Source organism: Centruroides sculpturatus, unplaced genomic scaffold, assembly GCF_000671375.1.
Source record: "Centruroides sculpturatus isolate CEXI.00-Female unplaced genomic scaffold, Cexi_2.0 scaffold1401, whole genome shotgun sequence".
Classification (NCBI taxonomy): Eukaryota; Metazoa; Arthropoda; class Arachnida; order Scorpiones; family Buthidae; genus Centruroides; species Centruroides sculpturatus.
In genome coordinates, this window is record NW_019386041.1 from 130,899 (window position 1) to 145,008 (window position 14,110).

Consider the following 14,110-nt stretch of genomic DNA (forward strand, 5'->3'; position numbering starts at 1 on the left):
TAATTACAGAACGATTCCGTAGCTGTAGTTGTTTTTTACTACGAGATGTCGCTAGTATTGTGACCTTCGGATAGCGCAATGGCTCCCAATTAGTGGTACGCGTACCCAAGGACTATATACTACAAGGATAGTCAGATCCCTATTCTACAATGTTAGCCAGGAATGCCAAGTTAGTGACGTCAGCACGAGACCTGACTTCTCTGTTTCCATAGAGCAGGGTGCGCAGGTGTTTAGTTTTCGCTTTTAATATTCGTCCAATTTTATGATTAACGAAGTGATTTATTTTAATATTTCTCTAATTGTTTTATTTGACTAAGTTTTTTATAAGGTAAGATGATTTAAATATAAGTCATTAAATATTTAAAGCTATATTTTTATGTTAGGTGAAGAACAAAATGCTGAGTACCAGGTGTGCTGTGTATGGTTGCAATAATAACCTTCTTTTTTCAAATTGGAAGCAACCTGTTTACATCGGGTTTGATCAAAAAATGACAAGAGAAATACTTTTAAAATTAATAGCAGAACTTTATTTACTATCGTATAATGTAGTAGCTTGCGTCAGTGACTGTAGTTGCAGTAACATAAGTTTATGGAAAGAATTGAATGTGAATATCAATGAAACGTTTNAATATTTCTGTAATTGTTTTATTTGACTAAGTTTTTTATAAGGTAAGATGATTTAAATATAAGTCATTAAATATTTAAAGCTATATTTTTATGTTAGGTGAAGAACAAAATGCTGAGTACCAGGTGTGCTGTGTATGGTTGCAATAATAACCTTTTTTCAAATTGGAAGCAACCTGTTTACATCGGGTTTGATCAAAAAATGACAAGAGAAATACTTTTAAAATTAATAGCAGAACTTTATTTACTATCGTATAATGTAGTAGCTCACATCAGTGACTGTAGTTGCAGTAACATAAGTTTATGAAAAGAATTGAATGTGAATATCAATGAAACATTCATTATGAATCAATTATTATTATCAATGAAACGTATATTAAAGATATAAATATGTGGTTCGACATTTTTAATAGCTATGCACCAAAAGGTTCTGTTCCAAGCAAAAATGGATATAGTGTAGACTCGGAATTACAAGAAGAACATTTAAATAAAATGATAAAAATAATCTCAACAATGAGAGCGAGTGGAAAAAATGACCTCCAAATTTTCCAGAAAGGAATGATAATCTCAATGAAATCGCTAATTGATCTTTTTCAAGATATGAAATCGACTTTTGATATAAAATACATCTGCACTTAAATCAAGATTGTCTGGAAAACTTTTTTTTTNTTCTAAATTATTTAATAAATATTAATTTAATTATAATTTTTAAATTTAATAAGAGATGGTTGCTAATGCCTACCTCTACTACCAAATTAATCAGTATTTAATTATTAATAGTAGCAATAATATAGCCTGATTTAATTTTTCTTTAATATAACTGTCAGGCTTAGAGATGTTTATTTATATCTTCTTCAAGGATCTGGCTAGTTTCTGTTTTTCTTAATCTCCCTTTCATTCTAATTTGATATAAGCTTTTGTAGACAAATAGTAAATTAAACTCTATACCAAATATTGTAATATAAGGATAGATAGAGAAAATACACTGTCAGGTGGTATTAAAATCCTTTTTATAATGCAAGAAGTTCATGCTTTGTGAAGAGAAAGCTTTTCTACTTAAAGCTAATGACGGTTTCTGTGCCAATCTAATTCTGTTTTGTTAAACAAAGACCCCCCTATGGTGGTAAGAATTGTGGTACTACATGCTATTGCATTGGCTTTACCTGGACCACTTGATCCTTCTTCCAATATTACAATTCTTAGATAGTTGTTTGGGCCTAAAACACATAAGCTAGTGTGGCTGCTGTAATCTTTAGCAAACAAATGGTTTCATCCTACCTACTTGGAAAAGCACTCTTCAAGAAAATTGCTTCTCTAATCTCAAAATTGTGCTTAGTCACCCACTCATCTTTGGAAGCTAAATTTGCCATTAACAGGACTATCAGTTTATTACCTTCAAATACATTCTGCTTTTTCAAATTGGACATGGTATCTTTGTACACTTCTGTTCCTTTGTGCGTGTGGGGTGTTCCCCCCTTCTTTCTGCAGAACTTCTTTCAAGCTTCCGCCTGGGAGCGCAAGTGTGCGTTAGTTTCCCTATGGCGCTTCGTCTAGTCGGTGAGTTGGTTTTTTTCTTCGTCTCTCTTCTTTTTCATTACTAAGGTGAGTGGTGAGGAAACCTTCGTCCTAACTAAACATAAACCCCAACAAAATAGAATAAGAATCAAAATAAAATAAAATAATAATACAGCTCGGACTCAATTCCTTACACTTGTTTTATGGCAGTCATGCTCATTAATACCCTCCTACTCAAAAAAGGCTTAGCCAAACAACAGATTTTGGATATATGAGAGGCTCTTGTTCATCAGTGAACACAATTATTTTCATTTTAATGATAACATCTACTTATAAAAGTAGGGATCCAAATGGTCCTACCTATCTGCTATCTTAGCAGAGTTAATCATGAGAGAATTGAAGTTTAAAGTATTTACTTTCTCACTTACTATCCACTACCCGCTTCTATATTTGCATTATGTAGATGATCTTATTGTGTGGGAGGTACAAACCAGGAGCTGGCACACTTTGTACATCATCTATCTGCCATGTACTCCTCCATTTCCTTCTCCATAGTAGAAGAGATGGATGCAAAAATAGTGTTCTTAGATCTGTACATACGTAGATCTTCTACAGGACTTTTCTACTGTATGTACTGCAAGCTTAATTTTATTTTATTCCATGTTATCTTAGAAACATCTTTTCAGCCTTCACATTACATCAACTCTGCCATTTCCACCTCATTAGAAGAACCTTTTTATTTTCATAAATTCATGAGCTTATTGAATTCAAGTTACTTAAGTTTATGTGGCTGCACACAAGAGGGTATTCATCTGTTAAGTTTTACTATGTTCTTATCATGGTTAAAAATTAAGTATTTCTGCTCACTCCTCTACATTCTATAGCTGACCTGCAGTCACCAATTCCATACCTTTGTTCCCTTTCTATATGCATTTGCTGCATCTTTAAAAAACAACCTCCTGCTGCCTTTCTTCCCAAATCCAGCTTTATGCAGGCTTTTCTGTAATGATAAGGACAGACTCTCTCTTCTCGAGAAATATGGGGTTTATGTTGTACCACTTTCACACCTGACAAATGGGAGAAAATACATGGTACATTGATGCAGTGGTCAGAATGCTGGCAAGTCATTTAGCAGATCACTAGCAGGATGCCACAAAATATACATGCTGCAAGGAGCTTATCAAAAAAGTTTAATTTCAATCCTTTGTGAGTCCAAACTACCTTCCTCAAGTGTTGTGACGATTGTAGGGTGTTATTTACTTGGGAAGCCCTCCTTACTTTCAGATTGTGCCTGTGCAAACCCCAGTTGAGCTTCCTAACTTGTGGATTGCACTTTTTAAACTTTTCAACTATGACACCACACTATCCTAGTCATTTCATGATATATAATGCACTGCAGACTTATGCCATGAAAATGTTTTGAGAGTTCTGTTGCATCTTTTGTTCTGTTTGCCTTTTGTTTTCTCATACTCATAAGCCTCAAATTCCATTGTGAATTTTAAATGTTTAAAAGTTAAGAATGTTATAATGCACATAGTGATGTTCTGTTCCAAATTTGAGATGTTCATTAGCCTGATGATGACAGTTTTGTATTGTGTAAAGTACTTGTGCTATAAAAAGGATTTTAATGTCATCTGATATCTGATAATGTGTTTACTTTATTTATTGTTATAGTATAAGCCTTTGATATTTTTGTCATCTAAAAGTCTTACTCTGAAAGGTTGTGTGTTATTGTTCTTGTAGATTGCATTGCTATTAAGATTTTTCATCTTTATTGTCATTTTATCTTACCAATTAGAAGTTTGTAATCCAATTTGATTTCTGGTCCTCTAGATACATTGTCTATCTTTAACATCAAGATGTCAAAGATGACAATGCTTTTTTCCTATGTACTTTCTGATGTATATTTGTGGATGGCTTTGTGTTTAAAAAAAGGTATTATTCTACAGTTGGAAAATCCCTTAGTCTGATACCACTTTTATTGCAGGTCTTTTTCCAATATTTTGTTTGTATGGACTGATTCCTGGGCGCTAGGGCACTCTGGATTTCCTCGTGCATACGTCCACGAAAACATTAAACAACCACCGAAAAATAACATCCTTTCCGTCTTCGCGTGGCACGTTTGCATTCACCCTCATCCGATCGGCGACCGCCTAGATCAGGCATGGCCAACATACGGGCCGTCTAATGAATTTATGTGGCCCGCGATCAATCTTCTAATATTAGCTACTGAAGTCCGAATAGCTCGATGAAAAATTCTGATGTCTAAAAAAAACAACTCACCGCGCGTTTAGAGTTAACCCTCCATTACAAATCTCGTAAGTACAGCGTAGAACGTTGATAAAGCATGATAATGTGAAAAATGTATCTGTAATCTCTATCTACAATTCAGTCTCTACGGGGTGACTCCGCAATGAGATCTCGCACCACCTCAAAATCTTCCTAGGGCAGCCTGTGGTTCGGCCCGTGAAAAAAGTTTTATTTTCAATTCGGCCCGGGGGCAAAAACTGTTGGCCACCCCTGGCCTAGACGCTACCCTGGCGATTTTCCACCCGTGTGCGCGAAAACTTTTCCAGGTTTTTCAATAATTGATTTTCGAAAGTGTACGTGTCGAAACTAAAACCTTTTTAAATTGTTATGCCAGTTTTTCTTTCTTGTAATAGATAAACGTATACGTGAGGTAGTAAAAAAATAGGAAATGGAAAATGTCTCTATAGGCTATACTAGGACTTAATGTTATCTGCTTATCTTACGTAAATGAAAATTATTAATTTAAATAACTATCGTTGCGACTGCTGCCGTTTTAAGGAACGACCATACCATTTTATTGAATTGGCAAAAAATCTAGACCAAACGATTTAGCTTAAGTGGCCAGTAATACGGCGATAGAATGTTTACTAACGCGACTTTAAATCGCGTGATTTTTTTTCACCGAAATAAAAAAGGTGGAAAAACACCGCTCTACCCGAATCGCAAGCTTTCGAATTTCCTCCGGCGCCCGACGAGGAGAAAGAGTTGGCGCATTTCGGGTGAGGACGGTTTTGCCTTAACGCCACGGCCGGAGAACGCTTTAATTACTTATTAAAAATAGGGTCGGGGCTGCGGCTTTACGGGCGGAGCGTCGTCTGTCCTAACGAAATTTCCATTCTTCCCGCAGATGAAGCGCGTGATGGAGATGCAGGCGGAGAGAAAACGGCGATGGAAGAACAAGGAAAACGCCGGAAAGGAATATTACGCCCCGCCCCCCAAGATCGACAGCTTCGAAGACGTTTACCAATGAAGAATTCCCGAGGGTAGCCGCGCGGCGTCCGGTAGAACGTCGACCGATCCTTTCTTAGTCCCCAGCAGAATTGTATTCCGGACCAATAAATAACGTACGATAGCGCCACCGCTGGTCTTCTCTGGGTCCGCGGGCGGAGGGGTAAGAAGAGCCGGTTACGGAGGAATTAGCGGAAGAGGAGACGGCGGCTCCTCTCGAACGTCGGACTATTTATAGCCGCGCCGTCGTAATTAGGCCAGGTATTCGGGCGCCGGAGTCGGACCGTATAGGGGAGAAAGGTCGGAGTTCGGCGGATACGTCCGGGACTGGGTGTTTTCCGGAGGGCGGCGGGTATTTTTCGTCGTCGGAGACCGGGAGGAAAGGCCGAGTGGGGTTTCTATTTGGGCGCGGCCGTCGGAGTCTGCGGTTGGGTCCGTTCTAAAAATAGACGCTAGCAACTAGACCGAAACTCTGTTAGCGCAGCCAGCTGGCGCCTCACCCCGCCGCCGGGACACGTTCCTACCGTCGATATGGCGTCGTCGGGAAATTATAATATCCCTCGCACCAAAACCTTCAAGAGGATCTACACCGAGGTGAGCCTCCCCCCACCGCCGGGTCCGCGTTCTCCCCTCGCGGTTCGTCTTCCGGGAAGCCGTCGCGTCGTCCTCCCTCCCTTACGTAACGGGCGGAGGCCGCGGCCGAAGGACGGAGGAGAGCCGCCCGCCCCGACGGAAGTGCGACTCTCCTTACCGATTCGTCGAAAGTGGGGGGAGAGGAAACGCGCGGTCCCCGCCGCTTCCGGAAATTACGTTTTGGCCGGAAGAGCTTTCTCCCGCCTCCCGGATTTTAAATCTCCGCGTTTTAAACGCCGCGACCGGGGATCTTCCTCCCCCGCCCCCTCGGCCTCCTCCGGTCGCCCGCGCTTTGGTTTCGGCGGTCGGCGGCTCCTCCCGGCGCGGCGCGGGTACTTTTCGGGTAGAATAGGGAAAAAAGGAGAGGAGGAGAAAATCTAGGAGTTTTCGTTTCGGAACCGACTTTTTTAACGAACTTTTTAGCGACTTTTCGTCCTCGACCGAACCGATCTGGCCGTCCTTTTAATTTGGTCGAGCGAACTCGGTGGGTGGAAAATACTGGCCGTCCTCCGGTAACCCGGCTTCGTATTTTCCTTTATTTTGTTATTTGAAATAGAGAATCGAATGGAGTGGAAGACGAGAATTGTTTAATTCCTGCGATTTTACCGCGCCCAAAACTAATTACTAAAGTAACGGAGGGACTTAAAACCTGCCGCCACTCTACCGTCGTTTTAGCCGGAATTACTTAAAACGGGCGCGAAAATTTAATAATGGCGATTACATTTTTAAGTTCGCGCGTCCGGTAGATGCGGGGAAATGGACGCTTCGGCCTTTTCTTTCTCCGTCCGTCCGGCAAGCTGATTTTTGTTGGAAACAAAGGGAATGGGTAAAAGCGCCGTGATTGGTCGAAAGAAATTACCTTGCCAAGCATTTACCACTTTTTAAATACGAATTTTATACTAAATTCTTATATAAATATAGCACGGTTTCTGTCGTCGGCAGAAGTTTTACAGAATATAAAGAATTAAAATTAAAAATTAACCTATTTTCGATTTTGTGATTTTACACTTCTTTTATCTCCCCCAAACCCCCTCGACCTTTAATCGCCAACTTAATAGCAACCGTCTCCTAATACAGTGTTTCTCAACGGGGGCGATTAGAAACAATTTATATTTTGGGGGGCTTAAAACAATTTTCTGGGCGATATAGTAAAACATTATATTAAGAATAATTTTATTCGTTATATCGTACAATAATTAAACAAATACTGTAACATTATACTAGTCACAGTCTATTCGATGCGGTACGAATTTGGCGTTAGCCTCGGCATCGGAATTTTGAAGCGAAGGAGGCGATACTACGTAACGGTTTTATTGAAGGGGGCGACGATTCGTTAGAGGTTGAGAAACGCTGTCCTAATATATAAACCTCCCTGCAGAATTTCGAATTTTCCACAAAGAGCACCGGAGTTATTAAGCTTCGAACAGGGTGAACTAAACGTCTCCACGCACACGCACCCCCATATACACGGGAAAACCTTTTTTTTTGTTTTTTTCTGCATTTCTCGAAATTTCCAGGTCTCCCTAATCCAGAAACGTAAAATCTTGGGGGGTCGTTTTTGACCGATGGCCATACTTTCCCTCTGTTATATACAATTTGAATAATTATACGAATGGCTTATAATTTACGCGGTCTTAACACTTTTCCGAAGTTCTTTGCATTTTATAACGTCTTTCGATCGAAATAAACGTTGGTCCACCCTTATCCTGCACAAATTTATATCGATTCGTTTTCGTGTTTTGTTTTTTGACACTATTGCCACTCTAACATTTAAATTAAACTTACTCGGAAACTTCTAACCCGTTTTAAAATCGCCCGGCTTTTACACTCCCGGTCGTTACGTATACGTAACGAGGAAAAGTATCGAAATCGTCTGGAATTCGACTCCATGTTTTTTGCAAATCGACGTTCGCAGACCCCCGAACCAAAAGCCATAAGTAAAAAAATCCAACAACGAGAGTTGCGTAACGTTTCCAGCTGTTACGACTTTTTTTTAATAAAAAGTCAACAGCCGGTAGAGTTACTGTATTACGAAAAACAACGGACTTGCGTGTGGCTCCATCTGTTATCAAGTTTTGTTATAAAAGCAATTTTAATTACAGTAAGAACCGGCTTCCTCCATTAACGCTAATTCAATAAAACGTCTACTCGAAGCCTTAAAAAAAGGCCAAAATTTTCGCGGCATTTTATTGAATCTTATATAATACGATTATTTCCGAACACGACCTATCGGCGAAAGGTGGCAATTCGTCTTAGCTTCCCTTAAATCTATGGCTGTGTACACACTAGGTGTTTTTAAACGCGTTTTAGAGAACCAAGAGTTCTGCATAGGCGTAGACACTCAAACGCGCGTTTATAGATTTTTCTTAAAATGCGCGTTTTGCGAGCGTCAGTCGAGCGCTTTGAGATATATGTGTGTGCCATCTTACTGTACATTCGATGGCGCGTTTTCGGGTAAAGTGGACGTACGTTGGCCGAAATGGACAACGATCATTTCGATACTGATCTATTTATTGCTGAAATCTAAAAGAGACCAACCATTGTCAATTGATTTTATAAATATTTTAAAAGAATTAAAAATCTTGGGTTTATTTTGGTCTTAGTTTTGGATACAACGTCGCAAACATTCCACGCGTCAGTCTATCTCGTAATATTGGGTGCACCCAAAATTCTCTTTGTCTCTGCCATCGTCTTTTATAGCGACGATGGAGGAGGCGCACGCGAGCAATTACTTTCGCGTCCATTTCCAAACTGAGCCAGCGCGTACGCTCCACTAAACGATCGTCTAACGCCGAGCTAACGCGCGTTTAACGCAACGCAAAACGTCTAGTGTGTACACAGCCTATGTTTGTTTTGTTCAAATTTGGAAAAATAACATCACGGGTGTCCTAGGCATTATCGACTTCTCTCGGCAAGAATTAACCGTTAACTGCACGGAAGAAGTATGGCCGAAGGTATCCAAGAATTCTCAACGAGTGGGTTGATCAAATTGTCAACCTAATCGAAACGGCAGGACTAGGAGATGTAGACGAGCCGGATATGGAGGAAGTACTGCGGGTTTCTGGTGAGAGTCTTACCAACGACCACCTTGGAGAACTGGCAGGACAAAGAATTCGTGTAGAACTGGAAAATATTGATTCTGAAAACGAAGAACTCAAAGAACTTGTTAGAAATATCCTTAGTAAAAGTTTGGTAACGAATAATCCAGATTTTGAAAGGAGTACAAAAACGAGGCGAGGCGTTTTAAATGCCATCTCCCGCTGTAGACATTCGCTTAAAGAAAAAAATGACACTAGAGTTCATCGCAAAAAACAAAAATTTCAGAAAAGCCAGGACCTTCGTCATAAAAATGAATTTTACATTTCCGCGTGCATATGTTTGTATGTTATTTAGCATATATTATTATGCAAATTAATATAAAAATAGAGTAAAATTTGTTTACTTTTGTCCCCTTTTCCTATTTATACACGTTACGAAAATCCTTTGAGGATTAACCGTGATTTTTTTTTCTATCTATTCACCTTTAAATAAAAATAATTCTTTATACGTTGGGAAATATTTTAATAAGTTTTGTAAATTACTATGTTCGATCCAGCCAGTTATATCCGATTTTTTTTTCGTCTGTTAAGTACATCCTTTGAGGATTTCCGTTAAGCGCTAGACGAGGTCTTACTGTACTATAAAATGGCAAAAAGCTTAATTTCGAGGATAGCGATGAGCTTTATGAAAAATTGTAAATGTTAATTACGAATAAAATGTTAAGATCTACCCTTCGACCTTTCACCACCGAAATTTAACAGCAGCAATGCCACCGTGCCAAATTCGTTTTCTTAATCTTTACTCCGTCCCGCGATATTAAGCGAAATAGACGCCAACGCATACCCAGGCAATTTTTTTTTCTTCTTACTTTTCGGAAGGTCCGAAAACGCGGAGATTTGCAAAAACCTCTGAGGGTCAAATTTGAGACGATTCGCATACTTTCTCTCGTTACGTATACGTAACAGTCGGGAAAATAGAAAGCGGGAAGAAAATGCGCGGGGTGTATTTCGTTTAATATCTAGATTAACCCCTTTCGCAACGTTAGCAGATTTAATAATGTCTATTTTTCGCGATTGTCGATATCGTCGTTCTCGGAATCTCGAACACGCGTGCCACCTTCGTATTTCTCAACAATCTCTTTTTTCAGTTCCATTTTATTTTTCTGTTGCCTTTTTGCGGTTCGTGATTAATAAAAGTAATAAAATGTTACTTACAAATTAAAATCAGAAGAAATTTAACAAAGTTATAAACGTCTAGTCTGGTCTAGTACACCGATAGTGCTACTTGTTCGTAGATGGCGCGTATAATTGAATTAAGTCGTATACCGAGCAAAATTTGTATTCTAAAGCAGACGTATACCGAGATACCACTGTACTTGATTCCAAGAATTTATAAAATTTAAACAAAATGAATATTTGGCTTTTGTGGACCAATCTCGTTTTATTATAGTTATTTTTTAAAATAAAATCTCAAAACGGTGGGGAAAGTTACGCGGCCCTTTGCTGGATTTTTCGACGTACTAAGACCGTTCCGTATCGAAACGATATTTTATATTACGGTCAATACTCTTCTACGGTAAGCGTGGCCGTTACAGTACCGACGTCCCCTATCGTCGGGTTGCCGACCTAACGGGCAACCGCGACGATAGGGCAAATTTACTATTAACCCGTAGGTAATACTTTCGTACGAATCGAATGGATAGAAATAGCCGGGCCGTAAGAAGACTCCCGTAGATTTCTCCTTTTCCGGTGCTTTTTAATTAAATCTCTCGGAAAGAAAAATTTATTTCCTTCAAATACGGTTTCGGGAGGAAAAGTTATCGGAAATCGGTTATTTTTTATGCGGAAATGACGGTTAGTTTTTCTTACGACGGCGAAATTATGGTTTCAACGTCGGTTATTGGACTCGTAATTTACCGCCACCGCATTATTGGCAATTGCTTAATTTATTCCGTACTTGTTAATTAAAGTACGCGTAGAACGTTCGGAACCGAAAAACACTTTCTACTGCCGTGTTTGGATCCGTAATTTTTAACGAAAATCCGAATTAACGGTAATAAAAGTCGATTTTAGTTTATAGAACAGATATTAATGCCGTTAGTTACGAGAGATTTTATCTGGCCCGGGTGGCTACCGGTTTCTACCAGTCGCGGCGCTTTCGTTGTCGACGGCGGTGTAAATAAAATTCGCGGTCACCCGTCTAGGGAAATTTCCCGGTTCGGTACGAGTAGAAAGTCGGACGTCGTCCTCGGAAACGGTTTTTTACGCAGCGGGAGCAAAAGGCGCGCGATGTTTATCGGAAATGTCGTGGTAAAAACGGCGAAGTAAGAGACGGTCCGTCTGTTCTTTTTGCCGGCAAAATTGCGGAGGCCGACGCAAAGAAATTACACTAATTCGGCTCTTTTAAGCCGGGTATCCGCGCGCCCGACCCGGAAAGACCCGGCCCGCGACCGGGAGGGGCGGCGGGACGAACGGTAACGGAGCCAAGAGAAAGGGGGAATCGAGACCCTTTGTTCTTACGAGGAATTAATTATTCCGCTTTTAAGAACGCGTCGATCCTTACTTAATTGTCGCGTGTGGTGGAAGAAAAGTTTACCGGAGGACGGATCCATCCACCGGGCACTCGGGGTCTTTCCACTCCTCTAACGAAACGGTTCGACCTCGTTTTCTAGGAATTGGGATGCCAATGCGTCGACCGGGATGTTAACGAAATCGAAATTTTTCATAATAATAATAATTGGATCTGGGTTTTGTTTTTTCCACAAAAGCGGTTGCCCAGACGACCGCGTCCCATCCGTTCGATTCATTATTTTTCATTTTCGAAACTACGGGCATTTCGTCCGGATGCGCCACCGTAGAGGGTTGGGTAAAAAGAATACTTCGGCCTCGAAGATGGATGGCGTCGTCGTCCGTCGTTCGTTTATTCTTTGTTCCTGCGAAAATTGCTTGCGTTTATTTCCGACGACAACGATTATTCTTTATTTCGACTCGGGTGACTGGACGAACCTTCTAACCGTACTCGAGATTACATTTATAAACTATATCAAACGATCTTAGGTCCAGTCGCTATCGACCTGGCGTACTTCTGAAAATACGCTAGGGTTGTTCGGATAACCGATTATGTACGAAAAATACCGTGTTTCCCCGAAAATAAGACATCCGCAGAAAATAAGACCTAACAGATTTTGCTGAATTGCGAAATATAAGGCCTCCCCGAAAGTAAGACCTAACGAAGTTTTTTTTTTAGTCGTAACGGTTATCGACAGATGGTTGAAAGTGGCCGTTGCCTTTTTGAAAGTACAGCCACTGATTGGTCAGCAGACAATTACGCCACACGGCATGATTTGCATAAAACTATGGCTCGGGAATCACAAATTTGCGTAATGTTACGGCTGGTGATGGCTAATTGGTCGGCCGGGAATCAAGCCCCATCACATTCGCATAGTGCTACGGTTCAGTAAGCACTAATTGGTCATAGAGTCCGATGTTGACGCTATAAAAAGGCGACAGTTCGACACACCGGATATACGTCACTCTCGTCTAAGTTCGACTTGGGAATTTTTTGTTCAATAATAAATGTGAATTCTTTCTGGAAAAAATCAGACATTCCCTGAAAATAAGACCTAGCGCATTTTTCAGAACAAAAATGAATAGAAGACACTGTCTTATTTTCGGGGAAACACGGTATATTAACCTATCCCGTGTTGAAATTTTTCTCCCTTACGTTTTCGTCGATGTTAAGCCTAACGTAAACTTTTAAAAATAATAATCGTGGCTATTGTATCGTTAAAAATTATTTCTTTGTTTTTTACAAACAAAATAAAAATATAAAAACAAAAACAATTATACTTTAGAACAGGGGTGTCCAACCAGCGGCCCAATAAACGTGTAAACAAAAGCGACAAATGTTTTGATTTATTATTATTTATTTATTTCAACGGCATAAACTCAAAAAAAAGTTTCACAAAGCGGTAAACCTTTATTCATATTTTATTTTTGAGTAGAAAGAAAATATTTTCAAATACTTGGAGACGTGTGAATGCGGAAGGATTACTAAATAAAGCTGGAGTTGTGACTCAAAGGATTATAGGAAAAGAAGGGAAAGATGAAAAAGGACAAAAGATGTGGTAGTGAGAAACGTTAAATAGATCTTCTGTTAAGCAAATATGGATCCGTAAATTTTCAACCTTTTTCACTTCTTTACCTTTTGTCTTTTGCTTCTTTTCCCCCGCACTCGGGTCTATAATTCTTTGATTCACAACTCCAGCTTTATTTAGTATTTCTTCCAACGTTGCAAGATTTGGCTACATTGGGCCAAATGTGGCTACTTTTTTTTGAAAATTATCATTTGGCGCTTTGGCTACTTTTTCGGCTATATATTATTTATAATTATACTAGCTTACCCGTCGCGCATTGCTGCGATCTCAGAAAAAAGGAAATTCAAGCAAACTCGTTATGATAACATTCAATTTACATTTTATTATTTTTATTGAAACTTATTATTATTATTCATTTTCATCGGGTAAACATTTCAAAGTGTCGTTTCAATTTTATTTATTTATTGGAGTGTTTGTGGAGACGCGATATTTTTTGTTTTTTCGTCTGGTGCGTACACGAATAAATCAGAAGCTTTTCCGACGCGTGAGCCGGCCACATACAGTTGTCCATGCGAGAAGCACGGATTCTCCAAATTTAACCCACACACTCGCAGCGATTGTCAGAAGTGCGATATTCCTCATTTTTATATATTTTTTAAAATCCTTTATAATTTTCATTATTTAATTGCTCCTTCCTCTCTTCCTTGGCGTGTTGTGAAATTTCTCATGGTTGGATAATAAACCGTTTTATTGTAATTTGTCTTTTTAAATTATTAGATGATATTAAAATTTGGAAAGGGGGATTTCTAGATCGGTAAAATAGGCGAATTTCCTTCTACAACTTCGGTCGTTGTTCAGTATACAGTTAAAGTTTTAACAAAGTTCGAGCGAATACGTAATTAGCAAAAAAAAATTGAAATAAAGTGATTAAACAAACATTATTAC

At 39.4% G+C, this 14,110-nt stretch overlaps 1 protein-coding gene across 1 annotated transcript in view; it reads left to right on the forward strand.

Annotated features, from left to right (window-relative positions):
- Positions 1–4,561: 4,561 nt before the first annotated feature.
- Positions 4,562–14,110, forward strand: part of LOC111613277 (BAG family molecular chaperone regulator 2-like) — a 51,721-nt gene continuing 42,172 nt past the window's right edge. Inside the window, exon 1 of the mRNA XM_023354626.1 lies at positions 4,562–5,991. Within this exon, the coding sequence (XP_023210394.1) occupies positions 5,929–5,991 (63 nt within the window). The 5' untranslated portion in view covers positions 4,562–5,928. The remainder of the gene's footprint in view (positions 5,992–14,110) is intronic.